This window comes from Antechinus flavipes, chromosome 4 (genome assembly GCF_016432865.1).
Source record: "Antechinus flavipes isolate AdamAnt ecotype Samford, QLD, Australia chromosome 4, AdamAnt_v2, whole genome shotgun sequence".
Taxonomy (NCBI): domain Eukaryota; kingdom Metazoa; phylum Chordata; class Mammalia; order Dasyuromorphia; family Dasyuridae; genus Antechinus; species Antechinus flavipes.
Genome location: NC_067401.1, coordinates 371,985,957 through 372,006,171, shown reverse-complemented (window position 1 = coordinate 372,006,171; position 20,215 = coordinate 371,985,957). Strand labels below are relative to the sequence as shown.

The following is a 20,215-nucleotide window of genomic DNA, read 5'->3' as shown; positions in this document are numbered from 1 at the left end:
ATGTTGCAGCTATTATTTGCAGGGGAAAAAATGCTAACATGGATGAATCTGGTGTGGGTTTGTCAAAAGGATTTTAAATGGGTCAGAAATGATTAATTACGCTTCTCAGACTACGGTAGTGAAATAACTCAGAAGTGCAGAATGAGGGCGGGAGCAGGAAAGAAGGGCTACCAGCTCTGCGACAGGAGAAAGCAGGTTTGCACGCCTGCTTATGAGAGAAGGTCGGCTCTAGTGGGCGCTGCGACGAAATCTAGGATAATCGTAGCATTAGCCCTGAGACCTCAACCCAAACACCTACAACCAAGCGGCAAACACAAAAACACCACGCAGAGGAGCTCGTGCCGGCCAGAACCAGCCTCCGCCACTAGTACGAGGCCGATTGTTTTTTAAATCCATACAAATGCGCCAATCAGAGGCCGCGCTCCTGGAGTGCGGAAGTGGATTGGCTTGGCCTCGGAAGAATTGGACCAATGGGATACAAGATCACTCTGCGCTCCGTGCGCCGCTAGAGGTAACTGACGTAGCGGAGACGGCGCCGGATTTGACTCTGCAAGACTTTTTCTCGGTTGTGGGGTGTTAGACGCTGCGCCAGAACTTTCAGGGCCTTTGTTGGAGGCCCTTTACGCCGTGGAGTAAGGTAAGGAGTGGGACAAACACTCGGCTGGTGGGAGGTGGAGGTTGTGGAAGTAGTCGTTTGCTGTCTGTGTAAAACGTGACATTTCCCTCCCGGGTCGTAAGTAGAAGTGGGCCCTGAACCCTATGACCCGTGGCGTGGGTAAGATATTCGTCTCCCACTTCTTCCCTACGCCATATAGTGAAGAAATCCCGGCCTCTCCCTCCCCTGAATGAAAGTGTCCTTTTTCTCTCCTCGTAATGAAGTATTCCTGTTCCCCATTCCTCCTAATGAAGTATGTCTGTCCCTTCTTCCATAATGAAGGTATTCCTGCCTTTGGTTCCCATGCTGAAGGTATTCTTGTCCCTGCCCCCATAATGAAGGTATTCTTCTGCCTCCCATAATAAAGGTAACATTCGTGCCCCAGCCACTCCATAACGAAGGTGTTCTTTTATTTTTTATTTATTTTATTTTGAAAAAAATTTCTTTACATTATCCCTTGCACTTACTTCTGTTCCGACTTTTTCCTAACCTCCCCCAGATGGCAAGCAGTCCTATACATGTTAAATATGTCACAATATATCCTAGATACAATATATATGTGCAGAACCGAACGTATTCTTTTATTTTTTGAAAGTATGTTATTATAGCTTATTTACAAGACATGCATGAATAAATTTTCAGCACTGACCCTTGCAAAACCTTCTGTTCCAACTTTTCCCCTCCTTCCCCCCACCCTCTCCCCTAGATAGCAGGTACATCAATACACGAAGGTGTTCTTGTCTTTGCCCCCCTCTCCATAATGAAGGTGTTACTCTCCCACTCTTCCTTTCCTCCTTCCCTCCTCCAATCAAGATATTCTGCCCCACTCTTTCCTTATTTCCTCATTTTCTCCTCCTCCTTCCCCTGCCCTCCCCACCAAGGAATCTCTTGATATATAAGGAATCTTTGCCTCCAATCCCTTCTCCGAAGTCATGGAATCTCCGTTGTTCGAACTTCCCTTACTGTTGCCATCCTACCCCACATTGGAGTGAGTTTGTTGACAGTTTTCTGGGCCCTGTTCTCAGAATGAATTCTGGCCCTGGACTTGGGATGTGATTTGGAGTTCAAATTCTTAAACTGTCGTTCACGACTCCATATAGGGTCTTGGTGTTCAATATGGGAGTCTCGAAGTTATGATTTTTTTTTTTTATCAGTATCAAAAGTTTGAAGTAGGATTGAGAATCCCAATTTCAAATTAGATTGTGAAGGACTTTTAAATTCCCAATAAAGGCATTTCTGTTTTATCCTAGGGACAAATAAACACTTTTTGTTTGCCATGCTAAAGTATAAAATTTTATTTTGACGGTGGGGTAAAAGTATATTCTGACATGTTTTTGAATCTTTTTAAAAATAGCACAAAATATTTGCTGTTCACAATATCAAATTGTTTTTTTTATTTAAAATTAAGTATTTAATTTCCCTTAACTCTATATCCCCCTAAAATAAGAAAACATAATCATTTCATCAAATATAAATAACCACACATAGTCAAAGCTAAACAAATTTCCCCATTGGTCATGCCCACAAATGTTTGTCTCATTCTGCAATTTGTGTTCATCAGGTCTTTCAAAAAGGGGGGTAGAATGCATAATCATTGACTCAGGAATTGTGGCTGGTCAATACACTATATCAATCAGAGTTTTTTAGCCTCATCCTCTGACTTAAGAGTGGTTAAGGGGCACCCAGATAAGTGGGACAAGATCCCAAGGGCCCTTCCTTAAACAGTTCCTATTCTCCTCTCCTAAGACTGAAGCATGATTGAATAGGGTTGAGATGAGTGCCTTCCCTGACCATGACACAAGCACGGGAAGACACACACATACACACACAAACTCCCTCCGCCTCCCCTCTCTCTCTTCCTTCCTCTTCCTCCCTCTCTCCCTCCCTCTCTCTCCTCTCTTCCTTCCTTCCCCCGCTTCTCTCTCTGTTTCTCCCCCTTTTCCCTCTCCTTCCTTCTGCCTCTCTCCCCTCCTTCCCTCTTTCTCTCACCTCTCTCCTTCCCTTCCTCTCTTTGTCTTTCCCTCCCTCCCTCCTATATTCTTTGTTGGGAGTGAACTGGACAGATTTGCTTGGGTGCCTACCCCCGTCTTCTGTGGAAGTACCCCAGGATCAGTTTAGAGTAACTTTGACTTGTTTTATCAAACTGGAAAGTGGTCCTTGCATTTTGTGTAAGTGAGAATATTAGTATCCATATGTCAATTTTCTGTGAGACTCAGGTTTCTTCTTTCCCTTCCATCCTATATATACTCTTCATGAAGATACCCACTGTCTTGCAAACTCAGTTTCCCAGAACAAGCTTTGGGTTCTGAGCTTTGTCTAACCAATAGAAGATATGCTCTTTAGGACTAGTAACTCTCACTTTTGTCTTTGTATATTCTTTGGTTAGTGTAGTACCTTCCACATAAGTAATTAACTGAATGATATAGCAAGGGAGACTTTCTAAGGAGTAGTTAGATAAATTTGAGGTGAACAATTATGAGCACTGTCATAGAAGTCTAGTAATGAGAAAGAATACCTAGGATGTCAGAGGAATAAAAAAGGATAGACTAGGAAAAGATTTAATAATTAAGAGATTTTTGGCAACCCTAGAACAGTAAAATGTGGAGTTGAATTGGGACATCTTATTACAAGGATGTAAGAAGTGAGTGGAAAGTGAGGAAATGGAGATGAGAGCTCTGAAGGCTTTGTCTATGAATTTATCTTTGAAAAGAATAAGCAATTTAATTTAGGAAGCTAGCTGGAAGGGAATGGTAGTGTCAAGTAAATGTTTTATTTTATTTTATTTTTTTTTTTTAAGGATAGGGAGATCTGGACATGCAGGAGTTAGGGAAAGAAAATCAGTGTAGAAGGAAGTTAAAGGAGAGGGAGAGAATGATCTGCCAAACTCTGCAAGAGATGGAACTAAGAACAAAATTAGGAGGAGTCTGACATGGTTAGAAGAATGGCTTCCTTCCTCTTCATTAGATGCTGGAGGTGAGGATGAGGAAGGATGTCAGAGGATTTTGAGACAGAATTGAAGAGAAGAGAGATGTATCAGGACAGATGCCTTTTGTTCTCTCCATAACACGGAAGGCCAGTTTTTTTGTTAAAGGGTGAGGGGGATGAGGGAAATGGAAGTAGCAAAGAACAGAAGATAATGAACTGCCATTTTGAGAAAGTTTTTTTTTTTTTTTTTTTTTTTTTTTTTAGCAGTATACAGTAGGGTGAGAAAGAAGCTAAATGGGAAGTGGGAATAGTTACACTGGCTGAGTGGTGAGAGAGAGGTGAGGAGTTGAAGGAGAGAGATATGGAGTTGAAATGGTTAATTATATGTCTATTGGTTTCCTCTTTCTTCCCAATAAGCAGCAGTTACTCTTCTCTAGGCCCTGATTTTGTGTTAAAGGATAGCTCCATTAAAAATGGAGATATCAGTTTTTTTGACTTGTTGGATGGTTGTAAGGAAAGTGCTTCACAATACTTCAAATCTCCTTATGAAAGTGGATTATTATTATAGAAATGGTGATGAGGCCTGAATTGTTGATTCCTCCTAACAATATCCTTTTCCAGTATTACTGACCTAGTTTATATTCCCTGTTTCTAGAAAAGGCCAAACTTGTAAATAATAGATTTGTTCTACCTATGACTTTTTTTTTTAAAGTCATCATTTTCTTAGGATACTAGTGATATGGGGCATTATAGATTATTTGAAAAATGTTGAAATTTTTGGGTTCTACTGATTGTATCTCATCTGGGTAGATCAGCTTGGTTGGAAGAAAAGGAAAGACGGAGCTATATTAAAATACCTGAGGTAGTTGGGCAAAGAAGCTTTTGAACACCATTGTAGGAAGTTTACTTTGGGAAAAGAGGCATAATAGAGCTATGAGTAGCTGAGTGACCTCTCGGATAAAATTAATTGTTTTATTATTAGCTAAAACTTTTTTTTTTTTTAGGGTTTGATTCTTAATGAATGAGCTTGGTTCTTTTATCTCTTATGAGTTTTGTTTATTTCACCACTTAAAAAAAGAGTTGTTTCAAAATTTGATACATTTTGTTTAGTCTCAACAAATACCCAAATAAATCTTCAAAGTACAGAAGGAAGCTGTGTGGTTTTTAATTTTTACATTTTAGTGCCAACATAGATTTAAAGTATTTAGTATAGTATTTAAAGTTTTATTTCCTTTATGTAATTGACTTTATTTACATTGTTATCATTGAGTATGTCATTTTTTGGCTTGACTTTCTTCAATCTGTTATTTCATACAAGTAATCTCATTTTTTTTTTTTATTACTCTTGGTTCTATTTTATAGTGAAGTATCATGGAATTTGAGAGTTAGAACGGATCTCAGTGGAGGACTAGTCCAACCCCTACACAAATGTAATCCGTATCTTAGCAAATTGTACAATTAATTATTCAGTCTCTCCTAGAAGACTTCTGAGGAAGCAAAACCTATTATCTTTTTAGGTAGTGTATTCCAATTATGCATAGCTCTAATTGTTAGAAATTCCTTTTCTGACATCAAAACTAAATTTGTCTTTCTGCTGCTTCTGATTCTGCTGTCTGGAGCTACATAGAACAAATTTAATCCCTTTTCTACAAGACAACTTTTCATATATTTGAAGTCAGCTATTATGTCTCCCCTGAGTTTTGTCTTCTTTAGGCTAAACATATGTAGTTCTTTCAAATAATTCTCTTATGTCATGAACTCAAGGCCCTTAACTGTCTTGGTTGTCCTCTGGTCAACTCCAGCTTATCAGTGTTCTTCCTAAACTTTTGTACTTCTAATGAAATGCTTTGATGAGGGCAGATCTGGTATATCTCCCTATTTTTTAGAAGCTATCCCTCTTTTTATGAAGCCCAAAATTACATTAGCTTTTTCGACTGCTATATCACACTTTATTATATTCATTTTGCAGTCCAGAACTCTTAAGTTTTTTTCAGAGCAACTGCTATCTATCCATATTCCCCAATCCTTTCTTTATTCATGAAATTAATTTTTGTACCTAATTAAATTATTAGATTTACTTTCTTTTTCTTTTTCTTTTTTTTTAAATCGCTTTTTATTTACAAGTTATATGCCTGGGTAATTTTACAGCATTGACAATTGCCAAATCTTTTGTTCCAGTTTTTCCCCTCCTTTCCCCCACCGCTTCCCCTAGATGGCAGGATGACCAATACATGTTAAATAAATTAAAAGTATAAATTAAATACAAAATCAGTATACATGTCCAAACCATTATTTTGCTGTACAAAAAGAATCGGACTCTGAAATATTGTATAATTAGTCTGTGAAGGAAATTTAAAAAAAAGCAAGCAGGAAAAAATATAGGGATTGGAAATTCAATGTAATGGTTCTTAGTCATCTCCCAGAGTTCTTTCGCTGGGTGTAGCTGGTTCAGTTCATTACTGCTCCATTAGAACTGATTTGGTTCATCTCATTGCTGAAGATGGCCAGATCCATTAGAATTGATCATCATATAGTATTGTTGTTGAAGTATATAATGATCTCCTGGTCCTGCTCATTTCACTCAGCATGAGTTCGTGTAAGTCTCTCCAGGCCTTTCTGAAATCATCCTGTTGGTCATTTCTTACCGAACAATAATATTCCATAATATTCATATACCACAATTTACTCAACCATTCTCCAACTGATGGGCATCCACTCAGTTTCCAGTTTCTGGCCACTACAAAAAGTGCTGCCACAAACATTCTTGCACATACAGGTCCCTTTCCCTTCTTTAAGATCTCTTTGGGATATAAGCCCAGTAGTAACACTGCTGGATCAAAGGGTATGCACAGTTTTAGATTTAATTTCTAGTTTCTAGTCTGTCATGATCTTTTTGGCTTCTGACTCAATCACTGTGTTAATTATACTATCCAGTTTTGTGTCAACAAATTTATTGAACACCATCTATTATATTATTCATTTCATTGATAATAACATTAAACAGCACAAGGCCAATCACAGATATTGAAATATTTTTCTAGACATCTTTTGTTAACAACATTTGGATCCAGTCATTCAATCAATTCTGAATCTATCTGATTGTATTCCTCTATGGTCCACCTCTTATATCCATACCATGGGGTAATCCTCTCAAAAAAGAAAATGAAGTTAATCTGTGATGATCATTTTTTTAAAATAATAGCTTTTTATTTTTCAAAATACATGCAAGAATAGTTCTCAATATTCACCCTTGTAAAACCTTGTGTTCCAAATTTTTCTGCCTCGCTTCTCCCCTCCCCTAGACAGTAACTAATCCAATATAAGTTAAATGTGCAGTTTTTCTAAACATATATTTACATTTATCATGCTGAACAAGAAAAATCAGAACAAAAGGGAAAAAATAAGAAAGAAAGAAACACAAGTAATAACAAAAAAGGTGAAAATGCTGTGTTGTGATCCATATTCAATCTCCACAGTATTCTTTCTGTCTTCATCACAAGACCAGTGGAACTGGCCATTTCAACTGATTGTTGAAAAGTCACATCCATCAGAATTGATCATCATGTAGTCTTCTTGTTGCCATGTATGATGATTTGGTTCTTCTCACACTTAGCATCAACTTTTCATGGAAGTGTCTGTAGGCCTCTCTGAAATCAGCCTGCTCATCAATGATGATCAATTCTTGAGGAAATTATACTGATTATAGTCACTGCTTTCTTTTCTAGGTATTTGCCAGACATTCACAGGAAATTTCTAGAATAGTTCTTTAAAAAATAAGAGCTAACCTCACTGGCATATAGTTTGTGGACTCTGTTACTTCCCTTTTTGAAAACGGAGATATTGTCTTTTTCCAATCTTTTGGTTCATCTCTTATTTCCTTGATCTTTCAGGGTAGTGTCCCAGCAATCCCCTTTGCCAATTCTTTAGTACTCAGGGATGTCTTGGCCGGATGACTTGAATTCATCAAAGAAAGAATAAGGATGTAGTTTTAATAGCTTTATTATCTTGGGCATCACTTGCTAATCAAGTGTTTTTTCATTTCTATATTTCTAAGTCATTTTTGATAGAGAAAATATCAAATACAAAAGAATTGAATCTTTCTTTTTTCTATCGTGGGTTATCACAATCTTGCTCACCCCAAGCAAAGATTCTTTCTCTGGTTTTCATTTTTCTCCTCTTTTACAGCAACCTCTGCCCCTTTATTTTATAGCTGTTGTTTTTAGCTTCCTTCACCAGCAATGGCTTATTCTGAGTTTTAGTGTTTCTGACACTAAATTTCCAGGATTATGCCATGATCTTGTATTTATTTAATGTTCTCTGGCCTGCCTTCCATCTTCTGTAAATTTCTTTTAGAAAATCTCATCTGGTTGTTAAACTCCATGTACATCTTCTTGGTCTCTGTAGACAATGTGATGCAGTTGCACTCGTTGGATTTTTTTTTTTTTTTTAAATCTCTTCAGGACAGTGATATTCTATTACATTGACATACTACAATTTTTTCAGACACCTTACTTCAGAAATTGGGAGAGGTTGGTGGCCACCTATTTGACTCCCTAATTTTACAGATAGGGAAATTGGGATCGAGGGAGGAGTCTAAGGGACTTATGTAGGGTTCCCAGAAGTAGTGTCTTAGGAGGAATGTGAGCAATTTAGTAACTTTTCTTGCATAATTCCAGAATTTTCTAAAATGTTTGATTTAATTCACAGCTCTTCAGCAACTTGTTGGGTGCTTGCCTTGTCTCTAGCCATAAGTTTTCCCATCTTTTATGAATATGAGGTATCATTACTTCAGGCTAATTTTTATTTTGTATTTCTATTATTATTGATTTTCACTACTTTTTAACACATAGCACCTAACAAACAGTACTATATTCTTTAGCTCCTTGTTAGTTTTGATAATGATGCTAGAAAGGACATAAATCCCAAGCTTCCGGGTTGGGAGAGGTAGGGAGACATAACAGCAAATAAAATAAATATTTAAAGAAGATAAAATAAAGTTTATCTTCATCAGAATCAACCAAACTAATAAGCTGTATATCGTCATAGATTATAAACCTGAAGTTACCTTTTCTATCATAATAGCTTTATTGTCAGGTACCTCAAGTAAAGGACTAGAATATTGTCATTGCTACTACTTGTTCCCCTCTCCACCCCATTCCCCAAGAATAAAAAGATCATGGTCATTATAGTGGCTGAGAGGGAGATAGAACAATTTGGAATACAAACTGATATAAACAAAGGACAATCCTGGTATTGGGATCATAATGGAGCCTTGGAGTTTGCATCAGTGATAACTTGTTTTCTTTAAGTACTAAAGAAAACCTTTTCTTAGCAAAAAATATCAAATTTTTTATTATACTAATAAATGAAAAACACTATATATGAAAATTTTAATATTTGCTTTTTAACAGTGGAAAAACAAAACTATTTAAAAAGGCAAAATTAAGACATTAGAAAAGATACAGGCTAGAAGAATCAGAGACAAAAAGTAGCTGTTACTAACTTGTCATTGTACCCTGCCTAAATGAGTCTATTCATAATTATTGTTGTTGATTTAATAGAAAAATAATTCCAGCTCAGTAACTGGAATCTCATAGCCAGGTAAATTAGACGTTTTATGCCTGGGATATGGCATTTAAATACCTGTTCAGGGGATCTCTGTACCAACTGGCCATTACTTTTACTTATGTTTATGAAACTGTCATATGAACAGATTATATACTCTTTGAGATTGAATTCCTTGAAAATTTTTAATATTATATATTTGTATATATATATTTTTAATACCACAGGAGCAATGGTTGGATTCTTCTTTTCAACTTATTTAAAAATTTTTAAATGTTGATTGAGTAAGAAACAATATAGAACAAAATGAGTTGGGCTTTAGAGGAATGGAAAGATGGTCTATCTACCAAAGCCCTTCAAAAAATTCAAGAGCTTGAAGGACAACTAGACAAACTAAAGAAAGACAGGCAACAAAGACAATTTCAGCTGGAATCCTTGGAGGATGCCCTGCAAAAGCAGAAGAAGAAGGTAATATATGATTGATTGAAGTGTCACTGGAGTATGGGGAATATTATGATTTCTTGATTACATTTTAATTTTCATATCTGAACAGACTTGTATAAGTTGTGAGTCAATCTATTATATTTTGAGGAAAATGCTTTTGTTGTTTTATTATAGGCCACTTAAAAAAAAAAAACTTTTTTCCTTCAATTCTAAATAAAAAGGTGTCATGAAAAAGGCAGAAAATTGCTTCTGGCTCATAAAAAATTAAAGAGACATTTAAAATTTAAAAAAAATACATATATAAATTTTAGAACAATACATAATTACTTGGCAAGTATATTTTTTGTTCATAAATTTTAAAGTACCTTTGCTTCTAGTTGGCAATTAGAATAATTGTGTCACCAGTTAGAAGAACAAGTACATCATTAGGAGATTACCACTGATATTTTAATTTTCAGGCCATAAATTACTTTGTTTTTAATTATTCTGAGATAAAAATCTAAGATGCTACTCTGTCCACTTAAAGACAAGTCCACTATTTTGTCAATACTGATTTGATATATCAGAATCTAAGCCAGGAACTTCTGGTTTATTAGTCAAGACTTCTGGAGTAATTCCCAAAATTAGCTGAATGGGACTCAGGAACTCCAAACATTAGCAAGCTAAGAGATTTCGTTTATGGCACTAGAGGACTGTTGAACATTGGAATAGTTTGGTTTGTTTATCTTCAGTAGTATAAAGGTAACTTTGCTTTCAATAGATAACTATTATAATGTAAAATTTTCTTAAATATTAAAGAAATTTTTTTTTAGGATTAAAAAATGTTAACCTGAAAGTTTATTTCAAAGAAATAAAACATGATTTATTAATAAACTACTGTAGCAGTAAATGTTTTATTGATTATCACTTTTAGTGATTTATTAGATTGTAAATTCCTCGGACCTTTGCATTTCCCTCAGAAATAGAAAACTAGTGACTTGTATATATCAGGCACTTTAATTTTTGTTCAGTATGTTACTTATTGATTAATGAATGCTTTAACTTTGGCAGCAAGTTTAGTTTAAATTCCTTAAATTATTTCTTATGATTTAAATTAGGTTGAAGATCAAAAAAATGAAGGGGCCACCCTCAAAAGGGAGAATCAGAGCTTGATGGAAACATGTGATAATTTGGAGAAAATGAGGCAGAAGATTTCTCATGAGCTTCAAGTCAAAGAGTCACAAGTGAATTTTCAGGAAGGACAGCTAAATTCAAGCAAAAAGCAAATAGAAAAACTGGAACAGGAACTTAAAAGGTAACTCGTGTAATAAGCCTTTTAGAAAATTGTTACAGCATTTTGTTTTTAATTAAATTCATTTATTTTTATTAGTGGAAGCTTGAATATTTTAATTTGAGAGAAATCTAATAATAAGCCATTAATTTAATAAGGTATTAAAACTGTAAAACCACTCTTTTTGGCATAGCCTATATTGGGAATTTGTTATATCATGATTTATTACATAGATTGGTTCAATTGAGAAGCATATTTTCAAATATATTTTCAAAATATATATTTTTTAGAAGTATAATATTTGTACGGGATTTGAAGTCAGACTCCCTAGGTCCTTAAAATTCTAGCTTTTAAACTTACTATTTGGGCCAGGCATAAAATTTTTATCTCTTAAAAGAGCCTTTTTTTTTTTTTTTTTCCCTCCCCTCCAGACATTTATATGTCTGTAATGCCTGTCCTCAAATCTTGACTGGCTGTTTACCAGGGGGTGGGAGGTAGAGGGGCGATACCCTTTCTATGGTTGGATTTTAAGATCAAAGATTTAGAGTTTGGAGGGACCTTAGAAATCTTGGATTTTTGCATATGATATTTGTAAATATAATTTTGCATATGAGGAAACTGCCTCAGGGAGACCTGGACAAAACATTTTATGCCTCTGGACCTTAGTTTCATCATCTATAAAGTGAAAAGTATTGAATTAAATCGGCTCTATATCCTAAATTGGTATTTCTGTGACAGCTAAGTGACTGCAGATCAGAGGATCCTGAATTTTCAATTATCTGACTCCAGATCCAGTATTCCTGCCGTCATACTACCTTTGTGACATAATTCCTTAATCTTTTCTCTGCTAAGGTAGCTAGAGTATTTCTTTTTCTTTTCTTTTCTTTTTTAAAAAATATATACATATATATATATATATATGAAAAAAAAAATTTTTTAAATAACTTTTTATTGACAGAACCCATGCCAGGGTAATTTTTTTACAGCATTATCCCTTGCACTCACTTCTGTTCCGATTTTTCCCCTCCCTCCCTCCACCCCCTCCCCCAGATGGCAAGCAGTCCTTTACTTGTTGAATAGGTTACAATATATCCTAGATACAATATATGTGTGCAGAAATATGTGTGCAGTTTTAGAATTGAATTCAGAAGGTATAAATAACCCGGGAAGAAAAACAAAAATGCAAGCAGTTTATATTCATTTCCCAGTGTTCTTTCTTTGGGTGTAGCTGCTTCTGTCCATCTTTGATCAATTAAAGCTCTCTTTATCGAAGATATCCACTTCCATCAGAATACATCCTCAAACAGTATCGTTGTTGAGGTATATAATGATTTCCTGGTTCTGCTCATTTCACTTAGCACAAACTTGGAAATTTTTATTAAGAGTATCTGACAATTACTTTTTTCTTCCCTCAATTCTCTCTCTTACTTTTAACTTCTCTCTATTTATTCATTCTTTCATTGTTGTTTTCAAACATGTCCAAATCTTTCTTCATTCTTAGGAAACCTGCAGTAGGCTCAAGTTACGGCCACGTATTAGTAATGTTGTTGCTGTTTGAAACTTTTTGAAATTGACTACATATTGTTCTTAACATTTTTAGTGGTAGCTAGTTTTCCTTTTTGAGGGTCAATTTGATATTTTGAAAGCAGCCAAAAGTATTTTGGAACTAAGGCTCGTAAGCAGTCAAGTGATCAAACAGGATCTGTGCTGACTACTATGGTCAAAATTTGCCCAAGATGAGAAGGCATAAGTGGATTATATGTGTACCTTTGGAGGATTCAAATTAGATCATTATTCATTCTGAAAGCAGTTTCTCAGAGAGTTTCAAAGCTGTTTTAAGTGGCATTCTAGCAGTCCTCTATAATTTATCTGAAGCATACACATTTGGATGTATTATGATAAATAATAATAGCTAAAATTTCAGTAAAGTTTTAAGGGTTGCAAATACTTTAAAAATATTTCATGAGATATAGGTACTAATGTTACATCCTTTTTTTTTTTTTTTTTTAAACAAATAAGGAAACAGGCAATGAGAGGTGCCCAGGGTCTCATGTATCTAGTAAGTTTCTGAATCTTCCTATCTTCGAGACTACCATTCTGATAGTACTGTGATAGCCATCTAATTAGCAGTATATTTGGGTTGGGGTCAGTTTCAGATAATGTGGTGACTAGAGACAATTTGTATCTTTGAAAGTCCCCTTTTTTCAGTTTAAGGTATGGAAGTAGTAGGGGGGGAATGTTACTTTGTCCTTCACTTTTCTTTGCAAAGATGCCAATGCTATTCTAAGAATTTCCGTGCCAAATGTTAATTTGCCCTATTTCCCAGTAATTCACCTTTTCATTCATTTCTATTTTCTATTCAGCCCATTGTCTGACATGGGCCAAATGTAGAGCCTTTATTAGGAAAATAGTAACTAGTAAAAATTAGCAGTTATTTTCTGTCTGTAGTGTCAGGAACTAATATTAGATAAAATTAAACTATGGGCTAGATCTGAGGTGGAGACTTGATATTATCCATTCATTAATAGGTTTATATTGGTCTCAAGTTACTTTATTGTTTTCTCTCTTTGACAGTAGAGATTGTTTTCAGTTTTTGTATTCCTGGGTGCCTGGTACATTGATAGTAGGTACTTATGAATGTGAATCAATGGATTTGATTGCTTGGGTATCATAATACTAACTGGCTCTTTGAGAATGAAGAGGCTTCTATTCTTATAGATTAATTTTGTTGTTTAATCTTGTGCAACTCTTAGTCACCCCTTTTATCATTTTCTTGACAAAGAAATTGGAGTGGTTTGCCATTTCCTTCTCTAGCTTATTTTACAGTTGAAAGGAGACTGAGGCAAACAAGAGTGAGATCACTTAATCTTGGTCATATAGGTAATATGTGGGTCATATAGGTAATAAGTGTTTGAGTAAAATTTGAGCTCACAAAGACAATCTTTCTTACTCCAGGCCCAGTCTTTTAGCCACTGAATTACCTAACTATAATATTCATATAACATTTTTCTTTTTTTCCATGTTCTTATCAATATGAAGTAGTTCTGTTTGTTTTATAAATAACAAAAAAATGTAGGACATTATGTTGGTATTTTCATTTTGTACTTGGTAATAGTCAAATATATGTAATGTCAGTTTTTTTAGTAGGTTTCAGTTTTCTAGATGATTTATGGGTAAGTAGAAATATCTAATTTCTTTAATTCATCTGCTATTTTCTATAATTGGGGAACATTTGAAAAAAATTTTTTTTTAACAGATATAAATCTGAACTTGAGAGAAACCAATTGGCATTGTTGCCAGGAGATGTCTCAACACTAAACAGTACACCACAGAAGAGTTCTGCTCCTCCTGTACAATCAAGTCATCAAAGTGGTATGGATTTGGTACTTGGGTTGTAAGAGCTTAGTGCAAGGACCTTAGACAAAGGGGAGAGTATGAGTAATGTACTAGAATTCCAGCATGCAATCCTATTTGAGGTTTTCTTTCCTTATTTTTTTCCCATAATAACTTAGTGTTGCTGGAACCTCAGCTACTTCTCTTAGTATCTGCATCCATGTATATTAGAGAGACACAGAGAGAAAACTGAGATTGTGCATGTGTCTAGTTTGAGAGTTTCTTCCTTCCCCCTGCCTCCCCATATCTTTTTGTTCTTGTCCTGTTTGGCCTCCAGAAGTCTCACATTTTCCCCACTTGAACCATACATGAATACACAATTTTTTTTCCTTTGACTTATTTTGGTTATCTTTTTATTCCTGGGTTTTAGTATATACGTATATACATACATACTCGCATACATACATATAAATCTGTAGATACACACATACACACAGTACCATGTAAATATAGTATTGAGTAAAAGCAGGATACATGATGATTTTTGAATTAAACTAAAGGAAAATGGTGGGAAAAAAATTAATTTGTTTAACAGGATGAAGAACCTTGGTTGTCACAGTTATCCTGCTCTTGCTCCTATCTATTATCTAACTGTTCAGCTACTGTATTCCTTTAGAAAAATAGCTAGCCTCTAATTATTCACTTCCAAGACACCATTCTAGCTTCTGTTATTTTCCAGATTTAAGCTGGTAATTTTCATTTTTTTTTTTTTTTAGCTGTTTTTGGGATCAGAGTATCTCTAAGTCATATTATTTTTTAGTTTATTTGAATAATTGGGAAAGATAAGACATTAGCTGGTTTCTATAAAACATTTCATATCTGTCTTAGCCTAGTTATAATCTCTAAACACATCTTTCTGCACAGTTTGAATTATGGAACGCATTTCCCATCCTACTGACTCCCTTTCTCCTAAGTGTCAATCTAGAGTTCCTATAATTTTACAATACCACATACACAGCAATAACAAAATGTCATTTCCGTCAACATTTTGAGAAATATTATTTCACTACAATTTCCTTTTAGCCTAGAAATACAATGTACAGAAATTGTTGATTCGCTGATTACTTTGAGCCTATTTGTTTTTCTGTGCTCAATGCAAAGAATTTCTCCAAACTAGCAGGCAGGTGTTTTAGAGACCTATTCCCACAACAACAATAAAACTATCCTCCTTCCAAAAAACATTTATCATCTAAAATAGGGTTTTTTACAAACAACTGCTTTGTAAAAATCTGTCTTCACGAGCATTTATCAGAAGTATACAATATCACACTTTTAAGCATCTCTGTCCATAAGTTACACAGAAGATGATAGTTTGCCAATTTAAGGTAATTTAGGGGAAAGGAATAAATCTAATTTTTTTATTATGTGCCAGGCACTGGGTTAAGTAGCTTTTATAAATATTATCTCATTTGATCCTTACAACAACCTTAGGTGCTATTATTATCTTCATTTTATAGTTGAGTAAAATGAGGCAAACAGTAAGTGACTTGTTCAGGGTCTTACAGTAAATATATGAGGCAAACTCAATTCTTTTGTCTCTAGGCTTCAATACTTCAACCACTGCACCACCAGCTGCTTCTGTTTATGCTCTTTATACTTCTCCCTGGAAAAAAGGATGTGAAAACATGATGTTGAAGTCTTAGGAATTAGGTCCTTTAGTAATTTAATTTCAAAGTTTAATGAAAAGATCTTCAGTTTTAAAAAGAATAGATCTCTATTTTTCTAATTCCAAGTTGTCTTTCTAGGATGAACAAATTTTGTGAAAATGTAATTGGATATTCATTGAATAGGTATTTTTGGCATCCCAATTCCAGTATTTGCTCTAACTATAGTAATTGGCAGTATAATCTTGAAAAGCACATTTTCACATTTTACATTAGTTTTTCATCTGTTGGATGTAAATGGCTAAGACTAAATAAAACTTTTTAAAATATATGTATCAAAGTCTTGTTATGAAATTAAACAATTCAGATCTGACCTCTAATTTTTCACATCTTCAAAAGGAATTTTGATTTTTGTGTATGTGTTTGTAGCCCTTGAGAAGTTTTTCTGAAACCTGTGTAATTAATATTTTTCATTCTACATATATTTTTAACTTCTGTTAAGAAATATATTCTCTTATTATGATAAAATCATTTTGTTTTCATTTGGAATTTATGAAATGTTAATATTCAGATTCTCAAGTATTAGAATGGATACCTTGTGGATTTTGCTTTGTTAAGCTGAAATTCTTTACCTGAAATTTGTCCTTCATGTCTGATTTTAGTTTCCAGGTATGAAGAACTACAAGAAAAATATAATAAAGAAGTTGAAGAACGAAAAAGGTTAGAGGAAGAGGTTAAAGCTTTACAAATTAAAGTAAGTTAATTGTTTGAAATGTACACTCAAAAGCTTATTTTTGTTATAGTTTGTTATAGGATTAGAATTTATTTTCCCCCCCAATTATTGACATGTTTTCAATAACTTAGGAATGTAAGTTACTTGCTTTAATAGTCTGCATTATTTTACATTAAAAAAAAAAAGAAATTTAGTAGACACGTGCAAAATAAGTTAAAGAGTTGTTGGAATACACAGGAGCTGTTGGAATACATGGGAGCCACCTGACAGTATCTGCTGGAAATCCAACCCAGACCTGCAGAATTGATATTGTCTTGTGAGAGGATAATACAAGGATACTGAAAGGCAGTTGCTGTTCTCTGACCTCTCTGTTGCGCTGTCTGACCTCTCTCCTCTTTTTTCCCTCTGCCTCCAATTCATCTCATTCCCAGTCCGCAACATCTGTCAGCAAAGGCTGCTCTGCAACTCCAGATGTTATGATCCACAGCTGTGGAGGCTCTCAGAAAATTGACTTTGTAACAAAGGGTTATAAATTGAGTGGCTAGTTATTCTTCACCTCCGTGTATAAATCCTAATGGAAGCACAAAAAGCCTTACATAATTTGGTTTATAGACATATATGCAACTATTTTTCTAGAGAGTGAGATGTTAACAAATGAAAGGATGATTGGGAAGACCAAGATCTCACTTGATTTAATTTGTTAACATGAGCCAATTCCATCACATGTTTTATTATTTATTTCAGGAATATTGCTTTCTTACGATGCCTTCTACATTTTATGTTTGTGAAGTTTCTTTTTTTTAACTGCCAAGTGTAAGAAAGACCAGTTTTAAACAATTTCCAAATCTGATGAGGATACTGTCTGTCCTTCTATCCAAATCTTTGATAAAATTCTTAAGTATAATAGCACCAAGCATAGATTTTTTTTTTTTTTTGAAAATTTAATTTTATTTAATAATAACTTTGTATTGACAGAATCCATGCCAGGATAATTTTTACACAGCATTATCCCTTGCAATCACTTATGTTTTGTTTTTTCCCCTCCCTCCCTCCCCCCCCCCAAGATGGCAAGCAGTCCTATATATGTTAAATATGTTGCAGTATATCCTAGATACAATACATATTTGCAGAACCGAACAGTTCTCTTGTTGCACAGGGAGAATTGGATTCAGAAGGTAAAAATAACTCGGGAAGAAAATCAAAAATCAAATAGTTCACATTCATTTCCCAGTGTTCCTTCTTTGGGTGTAGCTGTTTCTGTCCATCATTTATCCAATGAAACTCAGTTAAGTCTCTTTGTCAGAGAAATCCACTTCCATCAGAATACATCCTCATACAATATTGTTGTCGAAGTGTATAATGATCTCCTGGTTCTGCTCATCTCACTTAGCATCAGTCCGTGTAGGTCTCTCCAAGCCTCTCTGTATTCATCCTGCTGGTCATTCCTTACAGAGCAATAATATTCCATAACATTCATATACCACAATTTACCCAGCCATTCTCCAATTGATGGGCATCCATTCAATTTCCAGTTTCTAGCCACTACAAACAGGGCTGCTACAAACATTTTGGCACATACAGGTCCCTTTCCCTTCTTTAGTATTTCTTTGGGATATAAGCCCAATAGAAACACTGCTGGATCAAAGGGTATGCACAATTTGATAATTTTTTGGGCATAATTCCAGATTGCTCTCCAGAATGGTTGGATTCGTTCACAACTCCACCAACAATGCATTAGTGTCCCAGTTTTCCCGCATCCCCTCCAACATTCATCATTATTTTTTCCTGTCATCTTAGCCAATCTGACAGGTGTGTAGTGATATCTCAGAGTTGTCTTAATTTGCATTTCTCTGATCAATAGTGATTTGGAACACTCTTTCATGTGAGTGGTAATAGTTTCAATTTCTTCATCTGAAAATTGTCCTAAGCATAGATTTTTGAAGTATTCTGTTGAAGAATTCCATTTGGCATTCCAAAGCTGCCAAATTGACATTGAATCATTAATGACTAGTACTTGGCAATTCTAAATTTGGTCAGTTGTATTATTATCTCTCATCTTTTCCATAAGAATGGCATGAAAATCATCAATAGCTTTCAAAAAACCGAGGTGAAATATATCTGTAGCATTCTTCTAATTCCTTCTGTAACCCTATTAAAAGAGGCAACACATTAGTCTGGCGTAATATGTTCTTGATGACATAACATGGTTCTTTATAATTGTCTCTTTTCTAGATGTTCACCAACCAGCTCTTTATTGATTCCTTATAGAATTTCCTTGGGAGAAAGTCAAGCTCACAAGCTTTTATACTATAGAGATTCTTAATATGTTTTGTCTTTGATTCCTTTGGCAGTTTGATGATGAAGCCTTTAGACTTTTTAGCATAATTTTTTTTAATGCAAAAAAATAATATGGGGTTACAAGAAAAAGCAAGAATATCCCAAATACAGTTATTAAAAAATTTAGAAAACAAAACAAGTTCCTGGAGCATAGATTGAAAATTGAAAATTTTAGGTTGCTTTAGAATTACAGATTCTTTCTTTCTCTCTCTGTCTCTCTCTGTTTTTCTCAGGTTGGTGATCTGTCCTCTTTAAATTATGTAGTACCTAATTTTTCATTCTACTTCCAATATCAGCAATCGTGGCTTAAAGTCGCATATATCTCTATCAGTTTTTTTTTTTTTTTTAAATACCAGAACATGTAGTTCACATGAGTCAGAGAAATTGAATTTATCAAGGGCAACTAAATGTTCTCACTTATCTTGGGTACCAAGATGCCTTATTAGCCATTTCCATTCTATCTTTTCTAGTGCATGACTATTTTATTTGGCAGAGAAAAAAGGAGAATGAAAATTTAAAATTGATCATTTTTAGTTCTTCCTTTCATATTTTCTTTTCTACCAACAATGAGCCTTCCCTTTCTGCTGGGTGTCTTTTTTTCCCCCCTCTTACTATAATTAACAGTTTTTTTCTTAATCTTTTTTTTTTTTTTTTTTTTTTGCTGAGGCAATTGGGGTTAAGTAACTTGCCCAGGGTCTCATAGCTAGGAAGTGTTAAAGTGTCTGAGGCCAGATTTAAAGTCAGGTCCTCCTGATTTCTGGGCTGGTGCTCTATCCACTGCCCCACCTGGTTGCCCCTGCTAACAGTTTTTTATTGACTGAAGTTTTCATTGTCACCTTCAGCTCATTCTGAGTTTTATCAGTTCTGACATTGACAGCCATGTGCCAAATTTAGTCTCTTGCATGTATGAATTAAAGAATGAAAAACATTTATTAATAATTGCTTACAGAGCACTAAGCAGCTCATTGAATTCTGGGGATGCAAATACAAAAAAAAAAAAAAAAAAAAAACATGGTAGGGGCCTCACATTCCAGGAGGTTGCATTAGGGAGAGTCGCACATAGACAAGTTCTGGCTAAGAATCAATGTTGTGCCTTGAGTGGAACCATAGAACAATTGATCAGGGATAGTCTTGGGACTGTCTAGATATGATGAACTTTTTTCCCGACTTGAGCCCAAGTCTCCATGAGTGGAGCTGCAGTTGTGAGTGAGGAGAGAGGTTAAGCCAGGCAACATGGCATCAAGATAGCTCTAGGGCATCAGAATGGGTCTGCAAGTGTGGAAACATGA

General features: G+C 34.9%; 1 protein-coding gene across 1 annotated transcript in view; it reads left to right on the top strand.

Moving 5' to 3' along the window:
* Positions 1-537: 537 nt before the first annotated feature.
* CENPF (centromere protein F) overlaps positions 538-20,215 on the top strand; it is a 79,318-nt gene continuing 59,640 nt past the window's right edge. Inside the window, exons 1-5 of the mRNA XM_051996751.1 lie at positions 538-637; positions 9,373-9,613; positions 10,687-10,883; positions 14,116-14,231; positions 16,519-16,610. Of these exons, the coding sequence (XP_051852711.1) occupies positions 9,452-9,613; positions 10,687-10,883; positions 14,116-14,231; positions 16,519-16,610 (567 nt within the window). The 5' untranslated portion in view covers positions 538-637; positions 9,373-9,451. The remainder of the gene's footprint in view (positions 638-9,372; positions 9,614-10,686; positions 10,884-14,115; positions 14,232-16,518; positions 16,611-20,215) is intronic.